This window comes from Hippoglossus stenolepis, chromosome 1, assembly GCF_022539355.2.
Source record: "Hippoglossus stenolepis isolate QCI-W04-F060 chromosome 1, HSTE1.2, whole genome shotgun sequence".
Classification (NCBI taxonomy): Eukaryota; Metazoa; Chordata; class Actinopteri; order Pleuronectiformes; family Pleuronectidae; genus Hippoglossus; species Hippoglossus stenolepis.
Genome location: NC_061483.1, coordinates 28,106,582 through 28,121,307, shown reverse-complemented (window position 1 = coordinate 28,121,307; position 14,726 = coordinate 28,106,582). Strand labels below are relative to the sequence as shown.

At 39.7% G+C, this 14,726-nt stretch overlaps 1 protein-coding gene across 1 annotated transcript in view; it reads right to left on the bottom strand.

Annotated features, from left to right (window-relative positions):
* The window catches only part of si:ch211-186j3.6 (neural-cadherin), a 286,707-nt gene that overhangs the window by 99,729 nt on the left and 172,252 nt on the right, over positions 1 to 14,726 (bottom strand). The window contains 1 exon segment of the mRNA XM_035162307.2: positions 8,269 to 8,498. Coding sequence (XP_035018198.2) covers positions 8,269 to 8,498 — 230 coding nt within the window.

The window sequence follows — 14,726 nt, the reverse complement described above, 5'->3', positions numbered from 1 at the left end:
ATGTTTGTTCAAGTTTTAGCAGGACAGTCGGCCAAGGTAGGAGTAACGTCCCGAGTTACAGTACGGAGTTTCACAATGGACGTTACTCCGTACTGAGCACAGCCACACGGCACATCAGAAGAAATAAAGCGTAACCGCTGGTCTCGAACAGTAACGTTCTTAGGGGGAATGTGCACGGACACATTCTCTTCCTTGCATCCCTCCACGCTGCAGTGTTTCTTCAACATGTCTGCTTGGTGTCACGTTCGGTGTGGAGGGGTGGTGGTGGAGTTGACAGTGAGGGGGCTCGGAGGCTGGACTGGTACCGGCTGGGTGGGGCTGAGACACGAGTGCAAACCCATATGACCCATACGGGGGAGGAAGTATGAAACAAGACATTTCGATAACATATTTCTTAGAATGGACGGAGTGAAAAAGTCTGTGGAGTGACTGTTTCCGTACTTTGAGGGTCTCTACTGACCCCTTCAAGTCATTACAGATAGTAATGGGCCATTTAATGTTTAATACTAATTTAGTTTGAGTCACTGTAACATTAACAGAACATGAAGGGGAAATACAGAAGCAGTGTATTTAACAAACCTTGGGAGACAAAAAGTACGGAACATGTTGAACACACATCGACAAGTTTCTTTGTTGGTTTTTCTACCTTTTTTAATCATGAATAGCTGATGAAAAGCATTGGGATCAATTGTAACTGCTCAATTCAAAGTGAATATGACAAACTTAATTACAATGTTAAGATTCTGACAATCACCTTAATTTAATACTCTAAACACTCTGTGGTGGAGTATGACTTTGCAGTATGAAGCCCATGTTCCTCGCCTCAATCAACAAGATGAACACATTATCATACGTATCAAACTCATAAACTTGTGTAAATAAAACCTGTGTGTTTGCATCAACAGGGTTTCTCCTTGCTGGCATCTTCTCAGCAGGGGAGAATGCATCCTTTGAATCTCTGACATCAAAAGCCAACGAGACACAGTCAGGCAGTGAAGAGCAAAACAAGTGGGGGGGAGAAGGAAGGGCGAAGATGAGGAAAAGGGCGACCATGTTGGGGGGTGGACACGAGGACGCAGGGAGCACGTCAGTAGGGAGATATCTGGAGATAAGGGCGGCGTCATGCTGTCTGTCACACGGTTGGTGGCCAACAGAGATATTTATCTGAAATAACCATATTCAGTGTGCAGGTAAATTACTACATTGGTCTCACCATGTTTGATGATTCCTAAATGAAGACTTTTTTCAGGCCAGTCAACATTTCTTGATAACTTTAAAAGCCAACAAAACATTCAGAAAGATCTACACACGAAGAACACATTTCATTTAATTTTCATTTTAAAATATTATTTTTAAATTGCTTCATAACCAAGAAAACACTTAATCCCACATTGTAGTCTCTTAAACCCTGGTATGGCTCAAAGGAAATCAGCATGACCCATTTTGTTCGAATGTGGGGCTGAGGAAATGTAAGGCAAGGCATACACTGAAACTTCCTGAGGCAGAACAGTGTGTATAGAAAGCAGGACCAGAGGGACGTATTGTTCCTTGGACTATTGTTTCAGTGCACGGAGAAGATTCCACAGTCCTCTGCACTGCCCTCAGGGCCACATTAATATGATGACAAGATGAACCTTGGTATCTGAGCGCCATACCAATGATTTTTCAAAAGTCGGAATTCAATGTGGTATCAGTAAACGTCAAGTGGAGCGTGCTGGATTGAAAACACAGAGGGATAAGTTCCATTATTGAGGTAAAGATGGGAGTAATAGAGAGGTATAGGGAATAAAGATTTGTTTTAAATCTCCTACTTCTAAAGTATTACTGGAGAATTGAGAACATTAATAATAAGCGCTGCTCCATCTTCTGCACACCCTACCTAACCGTTCCACCCACCGCCTCCGCCCCTTTCCTTCCCCGTCCACCAGCTACCCCCCGCTCTATTTCTCCGGCGCTCGTTCATCCTTTCCCTCGCCACGCTTCACATCTCATTCTGATCAATGTCTTCTCCAGAGAACCTGGCTGAATTCAGATGAAACGCTCGGCACTCTCCTCACAAATCACACCTGAAAGCCTTGGCTACCTCTCCGCTTACACATCTTTCCTCTCTGCTTCTCTCTGTGGCCACACTCTGCTCATTTTAGAATGAAAAGAGCTCATCTACGCTTGCATGCTTTTCTCCCCGTCTCACTTTTCTCTCCTTGACAATAGTCACATGAAACAAAGAAAAGACAGGACACCAGGAAGGGAACTAAAGAGAGAATCAAAGGGTAGATCGCAGTGACCTGGACTGAGCATTGTGAGCATGACTTTTGCTGTTTCTCCCCTGACAGACACATGCAGATAGAGACTGGCTCATCATTCCCTTTGAGGACAGAGGGCCAGCTCTCTCTCTTTTTCTGTCACTGCTGGTAAAATGCATACGATTTGACTCTCTCTCTCTCTCTCTCTCTCTCTCTCTCTCTCTCTCTCTCTCTCTCTCTCTCTCTCTCTCACACACACACACACACACACACACACACACACACACAAAAGAGTGCACGCTCTAGCTACATTCGCACTCACTCAGGTTCCGTACTTCCATTCAGACTTTTGAAACGTGAAATGAGGTCTGACTGAAGCCAGCAGCCAGTGTGCGTCAGTGTGATGAAGTGTAATGTTTGAGTTTCACCAACTTTCCCCTATATGGTGATGATGTGCTTTTTAATGTTCTGAAATTTTGCTAAGCCTGCTCTAATGGGTAGAATTTAATTTACTCAGACAGTTTCCGACTAAATATAGGACGAACTATGTAATTTGACAAACCCCTCTCATTTGACAGAGCACGGCTCTGGTGGGATTTTTTTTTTTGACAGCAACAGCCACTATTACAGCCATAATCCGCACTGTGCATTTCTGTAAGAGTCAAATTGGGTTGGATTTAAAAGGATGTTCCACACTCATGGACTATGAATAAAGTAGAAATAACATTTTTTTTTTGCTTGGGTTGACCCAGAAATAAATGTTCAGGACAATAGCCTGAATCAGGCCAAGTTTCCCTGTGTCCTAAATAACAGAAATGGTTTCAGGTGGAGGATGATACATGGAGGGTAATATATATCACTGACAACAAGAAGTGGTCACAAATGTTCACCACAGGTGGCCTACAAGCTGTGGCTTTGACAATATGAGATGGTCTTTTGGAAGAAAGGGACGGGGGGTCGGGTGCATATGAATCAGTCAAGGATTCTGTGGATTCCCTATCTGTAGCTGTATAGGAGTGTGTGAGAACAACACAAAAATAGCTGCTACTGAAATGTTAATATGAAGAATTGTATATTGATTAAATACATGATTTATTGTTTTTCACATTTATGCATTGCTTGTTTTCTCGATTTAAGTAATCCTCACAGATCTTCAGTATATACACAAACACCCAGATTTTAGAAATCACATGCATGTCCAGTCACACAATGCAAAATTATCATTTGGAAAAACTTCAATCTCTAATCATTAAAATTCTAAAATGAATGTGTAACATGCCAGTGTGTGCTTAGGACTTCATCTGGAGGGCGTTCATAACATCTGTCTAATCTATCCTCTGTATAATCTTCACTGTATTACAATCACGGGTCTCTTCTTTAACACAAAGTGGAGGTAGGGGAAGGAAAAAGAAGGATATATCGAGCAATGCTGAACAGATCATGAAACCAAACCATCTAAGATCATTATTTGGTGAAGCAATTTTAATTTCATGCTCTATATTGGACAAGGCTGGATAATAGATACAAAAATCAAAAACTATCTTACAATAACATAATCATAAGGATATTTCAAACCTGAAGAAGAAGTGACAGTCCTCTGGGCCTGATCATTTAAGTCATACTATCCCAAATTCCACAAAATGACATGCAAGCAACCGTTGGTATCAACTGTATGATGGATGCTTCTTCCTCCCGGACTCTTGGTTGGTACAACAACAAATGTTGCAGAATGAGGGGTTAAATGAAATCGAATAACGACCTGATGTGTAGTGTGACCTACGCCTGCGGCTCTTGATTTACTGAGAATCTTGTAATATAAGGTGGAAACCGACTGAAATATTGTGTCTTTATATAAGACAGTGTGAGAAAAGATACAGAAGTGACATAAGTACAGTGACACATAAATAAAACAGCGATTTTAATTGGGAGTTTCTATATTTCTATCAGGTCAACTGTGTAGGAGCCACAGCCCTGTATTTACGGAAGACTACAATTTCAAAGGAACAAAAATAATTGGACATAAAGTTACAAGAAGTCACCAAACTTTTCAAATATTTGTTTTCAAATCACTGGCAGTGTGTGACTGAAGTATCCAAAGGTTATGTCCCACAGACCACAGCCATAGGCTTCGCTTCTTTCTTCTTTCAGGGACTTTTCATCGTCGGAGAGTGAAAGACATGGCCGTTTGGACTGAGGTCTTATGAGTCAGGAATCTTCTGCATCTATGTTTTCTATAGGTTTAGGATCATTATGTTGCTATGCTGTCTTAAAATCAGAGGACTACATATACAAAAGAGAGCTCTGCAATCCACCCAGTATTGATGTGATCAGCCTCAAAAGCCCTTCAACCTCGGAGTCATTGTTTCCTTTTCCAACCAGTTCGTGGGAGATAAGCCAAAGCAATGGAAGACGTGAAAGTGTATTAACACTGACTGCACTACAGGTGTGATTATACCCTGAGGTGATTTAACACCTGCGGTGCATAGAGTGGTTCATTTAGACAGGTGAGAGCAGCTCGACCAGAAGCTGCTGGAGAATAAACAGCTGCTTCCTGGCGAGGAGAGTTGTTCACACAATGCTTCCATACCCAGAGGGGGAATCACTCAGACTCAGTGCTGGCACTTGTTAAAAACAGCATAGTGGGCATTTTGTACCTGCCTTTGATCCGCTTCATGGAACCGACACTCCACTACCTCTGTTTTCCTGATTCTTTACATGTGTACCTCTGCCAGCATCCAAGACTGCCAGTGTAGACTCCATGATTTATTTTCTGCTGAGAAATGACTACGAGGGTGCTGACGGCATGCTGAGTCAGGTAGTTAGCAGGTACAGCTATGAAGCTTTAACTCAACAAATATAATTGACTAGTAACCATGAGACAGTCAATGGTATTCAGAATCTCCCAGTTAAACATGCATGGCCGTGAAGTGGCTCCTCCTGTGAGGTAAAGACTAATGTTTGCTCGAGCTGCTACGATGTAGAGCTGTCATTGTTAGACACGTCCATCAGATACAAGTTTGACATTGTCAGTTTGTCATTGGGAGTCAAGGTTTAGCATCAATAAACATAATGACAGTAGTAAAAGAGACCTGTCTTTAACATTGAGTGTAACTACATGAAATTAAAGCAAAATGGCTCCATTTGTCTTTTTTTCAGTTGACCTTTCAAAGACTGACTGGTTTTAAAATGAGCCCAAAATGTTCAGTGGTAACTTTGCAACAACTGCAACTTTTAAATCGATTTTGATTTTTTTTCTAAGCAGACACAAATTATTTTGCACTTATGCCTTAAAGATGTTTGATAATATACTGACACAGGCCTGTGGCCTCATTTGCGAAAGTTAATGTGCACCCAGAAAGCAACTCTGCCAAAATTTCTAACTTAATCAAATTGAAAACGTTTAATCATATGCTTCCAAAATACTTCCACAATTAAAAGGTCAAATAAAAAAACTTCTATATTTTTATCCTTTGGAGAATGGAGTTGTGTATGAAGTATAACACCTGTAAAATAAGTGAAACTTTAGTAGTATTGAAAGATATGCATGTTTCAATCCCACGTTTTGTGTACACACTAGTTATAAAGTAAGTAATCGGAATGGAATTCACAACAGACCTGCAGCAGACAAAGTGTTACTAAAAACATTAACAGTGGCTCTCTTTTATTCCCACTAGGCAATGACAACGTGAGCAAGCATGCACAATACCAGCAGACTGAAGCAACTCAATGGAATTTAGCACTTATTAATTTTGTTATTCACACATGTGCGTTCCCTACTGTGACAGGAGAAAATGTGCTTCAATTCAGAAAAAATACGGTTTTAGATTTACTCCCAGTCATTCAGCCCTAGGTTTAATTAAATCAATGCTGTTTGTGTGTGATAATGTGTGAATGAATAGTAATAACATCAATGATGCAGGTGCAGGTCGCCTAACTCATTTAATACATATATAATGATGTGTGTGAGAGCTTATAATGTTTTTTTTAATTTGTCTGTCACTATATGTATTGTTTGCACTTTAATGAGATATGATGACATTGACCTGAATCCATCTGTTTCACTGTTGATGCTGTGGCTGTGGAGTTTTGCTTTTCTTACAGCAAAGTGGTACAAAATAAGTTGTCAGGACAAATGAGCATAAATATGTTGAGAAATACACACTTCTGATGTTTTGAGGTTGTTTTTCGTTGTACGTCCGTTACACTCTTAAGTGGTAACCAAACATGCTGCCGACAACATAACAGGCCAGCAGCAGGCTGTTTCCTGTTTCATGTTGAATTAGACACAAACAGGCATCTATCCATCCGTCCATCCATCATCTATACCGCTTATCCCCTTGAAGGTTGCAAGGAGGTATATACATATGCACTATATATATTGTTGAAGATTTTGTTGGTGGTGTGCTCTTAACTGTGACAATGACGTCATGACCTTTGATCCACCACGCTCATGGATCTAATGAGCATGCGCAAAATAAAAGTGAACTCTTCCGGCTCAAACGGTACCAATGTGTTTGTGTGGTTTCCTCCGCTGGTTAATTGAAGTAAAGTGTTAAGTTTATTCGCCTGGCAGTTTTCCTACTATTACTATGTTAGCGTCAACATATATCATTGGCCATCTGATGAAAGTAATAAGACATGTTAATAGCTGTACTGTAATTTAAGAAACATCACACACAGGGGCATATGACAAACATCTTAACATGGAAGGCATACCTTGATGAACGTCACCATGTCAGGATATGCCTGGTGCCTTTTCTCAATACTTATAGTATTTGCCCTAAGAAGCAGCATTTTTATCATTTTGCCTCCTGGATCAGCAGCTGCTGTACCATGACCACTTTCTGTCTGCATGACACATTCAGTTTGTGTCAGTCAATGCGTGTTGTATCTAAGAGGTAGGGATGAGAAAGCCAATAATTCTGGATACGTTGTTGGTTGCCTATTCATTTGGATGGACTATACTCAGTGGCGGCTGGCCAATAGAGGGCGCTAGGGCGCCGCCCTCCCTTGTGGAGCCTAAAAATCTAACATTTACTATGATAACTTATTTACGTATTTATGTGTTTGAAATTCACAATAAAGTGTGTTGTATAAAATATAAATAAATATGTTCAGTGGAAATGTGTGGGAAACGATCAGGGCACAGTAATGCAAAATATTGCCAGAAGGGCGATTCTGCTAGCGCCCAAGCCTATTTTCTTTGTGTATAGTTTACCTCATAAGATATCCAGCGTGTATGGCACCTCCTTTTATTTAGTCTTAATAGTGTTAGTTAATAGTACTATATATGTTTCAGGAATGTGCACTTAGTAAACACTAGACTCAGACTCAGTCTGTAGTCTAATGATGCAGACTCTACTTACTATCTGAGCACAAGGGCAACAACTAATAATAATTTACATTATTTATCAATCGGCTGTCAATTCTTTTTTTGTATATATTATTTTGATTTAGTTTTCTCAGTTTAGTTTTTTAAGTTAGTTTGTGCAGTATGCAGTTTTCTGTTAGCTATCACTTTTTGTGTAAAAATGACTTACATGTTTATTATTGGAATTAAATAATTGCCTACTATTTCACTAAGAACTGGTATCCTGCAATTTTTGTTAAATCGTAGTGGGATGGGTACTGAAAACTGAGTATTTTAGAATATTTTTCACCAGCCGCCACTGACTATACTGTATTTTAATTTTTAAAAATGGCAGTATAAATGTGCAAGGCAGGCAGCAACATTGTTGTTTGCACCATTTACAGTGTGGCAGACATCCACATATCGGACAAACAGCGCCATCTTAAAAATTATTTGAATACTGGTGCAGTTGTGTTTGCATACTATGTTGAGTCTCGGTTGTGTGTCTTCTGTTGGACCAAGACAACGTCACATAATCATCGCCAGTGGCAGAACTAGCTTTTTTTCAATTTCCAAATGTTTTCATCCACAGGTCAGCCAACAAAACCACCTGGTTAATAGCAATTCACTGTGTCTACCTTGCTAAAAAGATAAAGGACACAAACAACGACCTACCTTTTGTTTGTGGGCAGCCAGATAACCGTGCATTTTCTCAGGCTGGAGGAAGGACGGGCCGCCCTGCACAGCAAAGCGGACATCCAGTATTCGCTCCCTCACATCTATTAGGCTAAAGATGTTGACATCATCAGGTGGAACAGATAGCATCTCGGACAGGAAGTCCACCAGCAGCTCGTAGCGGCTCCGCTGCTTCCCTCTCAGTTCAATGAACTCCTTCGCTGTGATGTCTGAGGAACACACACACATACACACACCATTGGAACTGTAGACTGTATAGGAGCGGCCTCATTATTTCCACATCTGATCAAGGATACATCCATTTAGCCCAAATGCTACGTGAAAAAAATGGAACTAGAGACTGGAGAGGATAAACTATTGAATGTTGCTCACTTTATCTGATTAATTATATTGTTTGGAAGATTAGTTTGTGAATGTACTGTCTTCCTGAGTATGCGTGTGTGCATGTCCATGTGTGTGTCCTTGCAGGTGAACACAGCGATTTGCAGTTGGATTTCGATTCCTAACTGTGCCACTTAAAGGTAATTACACTCTTGACAATCTGTGGTGCTGTGTCTAATCATGTTCTGTGAAAGGCAAAAGAGAAAGATGGAAAGACATTTTGCTCATGTTTTATTTCCCTGCAGCAGTCCAGCATGTCTGAGATGTATGTTTTCACGGTTATGTCCATATGAACAAGGACACCATTTCAAAACAGTTCTCATGTGTCATCAGGGCTGAGATGAGGCCAAGACCCATCAGTTAAAAGCTTTGCTCAGGTTACAAGAATTCTAAGCAGATTGATTCTGTTGTACCCTCATAGAGACATGGGCTCCTGGTCAGGTGCTTAGTTGAGCTCTATGTCACACACAGACTATCTGAGTATTATATGGACAACCATAATAATAACAAACTTGTTCTCTGTCGCTAGTCGACCAGCACTAGAGACAGCAACAAAAACCATAAAGAGTAAACTTTTGAAACAGCAAGACTAAAGGAACCATAGGTTTGACGGATGTTCCTGAGGAAAGGTTGGTTTAAATTTGTCCAAGGGAAATAACCCAGGAAGAGAGAGAACTAAAGTGTGTGTGTGTGTGTGTGTGTGTGTGTGTGTGTGTGTGTGTGTGTGTGTGTGTGTGTGTGTGTGTGTGTGTGTGTGTGTGTGTGTGTGTGTGTGTGTGTGCAGCTATCAGAAGGAGAGACGAGTGAGAGATGAGCCTGTGTGTCTAAATGAAAGATGTCATGCGTAACTCCCGCTGGAATAATAATCGTCATAATAGCGGGTATGGCATGATGCATTGGTATTTTCTAATCTACTAGCTTCAGTGTTGAGAATTAAAGGACAGCATCAACCAAAACACACAAAACATTAAGTTTCCCAATCAGCTTCACAATTTTACTCGATTTTGGCAGATTTAAAAATGTTTTTTTTTTTCTTAAATGAAAGCCACACCTGAGAGAGACTAAAAGAAAGCTAAAGTGACACATACTTTCAGTATACTTTTTAAAAACCATATGACCAATACAGAAGCAATTATTTTGTCATTGATAATAAATTGCTCATGAATTAATTCCAAGTTTTATTGTATTTCATCACATTTTTGCTGAGCCATTTCACTCCAAACCTGATGCTACATGTTGTGGAGAGAATGAACTTGCCAATCCTCCGTGTAGATGTAGAGATATTGCATAGAACAAGTAACACAAAGACAACTTTGAACTGCTGGTGGTGCTAGGCAGGGCAGAACAGTCAGGGAATCGCCAAACTCTGTGGTCTTCATGCTCTAAAGGCACCGTGGACATATTGTAACATTCAACACTTTCATGATGAGGCAAGAGGAAAATCCAGGAGATCACCAAAACCAGACATTCATCCTCTGCGTATGCATGTCCAATAGCAGTTGAGATATTACAGTCTTGTTCAAAGTGGTGGACATTGGCCACCCCCTTCCACACTCCTTCACTGCAGGATTTTTTTAGATAATGAGTTATACGTCCATCATTTTTATGATGGACGTACATAGCCATTACATTCTGCTGGGGAAAAAATGATGAATAGTTTTCACTTGGATGTGTAGTTGCTTTTAAAATACGGCCATATTATTTATGATGAAAAACGTGACAGATCAGATTCCTCTTATAGATTGCTCTTACTACTGACACACAGGGACATCAGAGGGATGTATAGTGTGTATAAAACAAGGTTGCACTTGGGTTTAGTCACACAGGCACATTTGTACAGCACTCACTAAGTCGCAGCCAATGCTCTTCAACACGTCAAGAGAAAAGAATAAGAGTGGGAGGAAAGCAAGATGGAAGGCGCTTTTCATCCTTTATTCAGCTGTTTGTAATGATGTGCCTAACTTTGGTGTGTTGACAGTCCTGCCTGTTATATACTGTGTTCTACAAGCGCACTGAATGCAGATTTTAAACCGCAGCCTGTGAGAATATGATCCAATGTCAAATATTCCCGACATCACCGAGACAGAGAGGCAGAGCAAGTGTCAAACCATGAGTGTGAAATCATTTTTGGTTGCAGCACATGTCATTGTCATTGTGTACATTGGGCTTCATGCAAGGACATTTTCTTCTCTACCCTTCTTATCTACTCTTATCCAACCCAAATGTCTCTAATATTTGTTTGTACGTCAGCAGAGGAATTAACAAACCGACTAAAACGGTTAATGCTGTGTCACATGTGGGCCGCACTGTCACTGACATAAAGAAGAAGCACAACAGCATTTAGCAGGTATATTAAGTAATTTTTAATTATATTTGAATTTGAATTGCAAAGTTATAATGACTTTTCTTTATTTATTATGAGGTGTATGTTTATTTAGACTTTGTGTTCATGATAGCTTCAAATTTATGAAATGACCTACAACATTTCTAGACCACAAGACTTGTGTTTGATTGTGTTTGCACCCACCAGAAAATTCAAATTTCGAGAAAACTGGTGAATCCGGCAAAATGTACTAGATAACCCATACACACAACTTAAGAACAAATCTGTTGTAGTACAAAACTTGTAGTCCTGCGACACAGCTTAAGCCGAACGAGTCAAAGTCAATTCATGTGTTGGGGTTGAGCTTGATTGGGTCTGATTTGTTCAAATGCATTTAATTGGACTAATTAGATGGTAATCTGCAGAATAAAATAAAATGAGGCTTCAGCAGCATCAGTTACTCAGATCAAGTATGCATCTCCCAAAGTTATAGTCATGTTCGTTACAGTCATGAAACGTGGCATTGGTTTGTGGACACTTCGCCAATGGACTAAAGAAAAATAATTGCTATAGTCATGTATGTGTACCCTTTAAGATGAAGATCAATTCCAAGGACTGCCAGAAACTACACTTTGTCACAAATTCAACAAACTGATTCCCAGAGATAGAAATACGAGAACAAACACACACCTACTCCTACATAAAAAGGGGTGACCGGGGTGATAAGGTTTGTGAGCGTGTACAGGGAGACAGTCCTGGCATTAAGAGACAAGACAGGGGGCTCGGAGCAGGCTCTGTAGATACAGCGTGAGGGATCGAGGCTAATGTCAGCTCCCATCAGTCAGTCCAGCGGGAGAAACAAGGACACTGGCAGACAGAGAGACCTTCAGCAGGGATGGGGGCTGGGGTTAGAGGGTAGTAACTCCTAACACATAGTGGCAGCCTTTGCACCTGGCTTTGATCCAACTTCACATTTCACCACTGCTTTCTCCTTCCCAGAGGCTTCATCAGAGTCGGGCGTCGAGGCGGTACAGCACAGGCGCGCACCTGCCTATAGGCTTGTGATTTCAAACAAATAGCACAAAAAAGGCCTATTTATCCAGCCTGTGTAGTGGTTCAGTGATGACGAGACTGATGCAAACTATGGAGACACACGACACAACCATCATGGTCTTTGTGTAACTTATCGCGTTTCTGCCTGAGCATGACTGATACACAGTTGGTGCATTGTGGACAACTGAGAATATCTTTTCTTTCTGCTGCCACTTCCCATGAAGATCTCCTTTTAAACACATTTCTGCTTTTACTTCTTTAGACGCAATCAGTAGATTATGTAAAGGTAGAGAAAAAACAAATATTAATATCAAATAAGTAATATCTTAAAAGCTATTTTTAAATCAGAACAATTAAACTAATGACACTCAGTTGAGTGTAGGTGTACCAAGGCCAAACATGCCTACAAATGACTATTTGGCTCTTATAGTAGAAAAAGGGAGGGAAAAAAGTAGGGTCATTATTTGCACTAAATTATACAAACTTGTTTATCTGACTTTCTTACATCATGACCCTGAATCAGGTGAGAAGGCCGGGGTCAGTGTAATCTCCTTCGAGCAAAACAACAACTGATTCTGCCGATTTTAATTGGCTGCTGAGGGTGAAAGAAACTATTAACATGTGAGAAGAAAATGATTAACTCTATTTATTATTTACCCTAACACTAGATAAGACTTTAGATCTTCTCAGGTCCTCAGATGATGTGATGCTTTTTTCAGGTTCATTGTAAACTGAAAATCTTTGGAATTGGTCAGACAAAATGAGCAATTTAGCATTTGTCACATTGGGTTACCGAAAATTGCAAAATGTGTTTGTATTTTAAATTCATAAAAAAAAAATGTGCCCCTGACTTCATAGTGCCCCTTTCATGAAGTTTTAGATCTGAAACACAGAACTAACTGTAAAGCGCTTTGAGTTGTCAAAGAAAGCTCAATATAAATACAAACTATTTACAATTTAACTATGACAGCTAATAGCTCCGATTAAATTACAACTACTCTATTCTGCAAATACCCAAATCATTCAAACCCCACGGCTCCAGCAGAGAAAACCTGCTGCCATCATCAGGCTACTTTCTACTACTATCAGCTCCTTCCCTAGTTTTCACAGGGTGAGTGGAACTTCTCATCGCCAATGAACTGGCTTTAATGTGTACAATCAGAGGGCGGCCCCTTTGATTCTTAAGGAACATAATCACTGGTCACAGTCATAATCCAGTGCTGAAAGTGGATGTGGGACATTCGTGGGCATCCACAGTGGCAGTACCTCTGGGTAGAGGAGCTATGTTGAATATCCCAGATCAGTAAGTCAGGAGAACAAAGTCAAAGGTTTCTCAAACATAACCCCTGCAGTAGAAAACTAAAATATATATTTTTTTCCCTTTATTTCTGTGTATTGATTCCTAAAAGCACATACCTCAGAGGGCAGAAAAGGCAGTAACAAGAGACAGAGAATCATTCGTGTTACGCTTCCAGCATCGCATCTCCTGTTAAAGACCAATCTCTTGACAGGCACAGTCTATAAAGCCCTTCTCGCTTCATTGTGTAACGTAAATGCTTGTAGGTAGTTTTATGTGGACATTTCATGGAGTTTTTGTTTACCACCAGACACCAACAGAACATGTCAGGAGCACAACATATACATATGGTCGGGCTGAATGTGGAGTGTATGTATATTTCTTTAAAGCCCTATGAGACAAATTGTCAGGTCAGTGGTCACATCGGCAACTCTGATTTAAGATGTCTTACCAAGATATTTTCTCTATATGATAAAGGGATCTCTGAGTCTTCCTGTTATCTTCATATTACCTTGACAGAGACCAACTGCAGTGATTTAGGTAGTTTCCCATCTGAAAGGAATGGTGGAACATTTTTGTTAATACTGATTTAAATGCCTTATATACTTCAAATACAACAAGCCTTCCATTTATTAAGAAAGAAATAGTTTACTTTCAAAGTTATATCATTTCAGCTGCATTTTCACTTACCTTAAGTTAAGCAAGTAAAAAACTATTAAAGATTGAAATAGTGAAAAAATGTAATCTTTAAAATAATTTGTGATATCAAAGGACATATAGGCTATATACATATTTACATTTTTTATGTTTCAGTTAAGAGATTGCTTTGCTAGGTTTATTATAATTAATGAATTAGTCACGCAGTGACCTGATTTATTTCTATATTCATATCTCTAAGGCTTCTGTAGAAATAGGGAATGTTTTGTATTTCATTTATTTCAATATGTTAAATGCAGATCAATCAATCAAAGAATCACGTAGGGTCCGATATAGCAGCTTTAACTCAAATCTTTTATTTCAGGTCTTTCTGTTCTTTAAATGACTTTATTTTATCAAGCAGCACAGTAGGATGCATTCATACCATGCATAGGCTTTCATTGTTTCCATTAAGTTTGATGGATCTGTTTTCCCAATGTCATTTATTTCTGCAATTGCAAAGGTTCAGTTTTTGCTAGATAATAAAAACAGCTTTATTGGTATTAATAATAGATATCTCCATTATATTTTTTTCATATAGATATTAGCACTATTGCTTTTTCCCCACAAGGTCTGTACATACATAACAAATGAATCAAATTCTAGAATATGTGTTGTGTGGATTATAAAAAACATGCAATCTTTATAATAGGGATACATTTAGTTCCATACATCTACACGACCAAC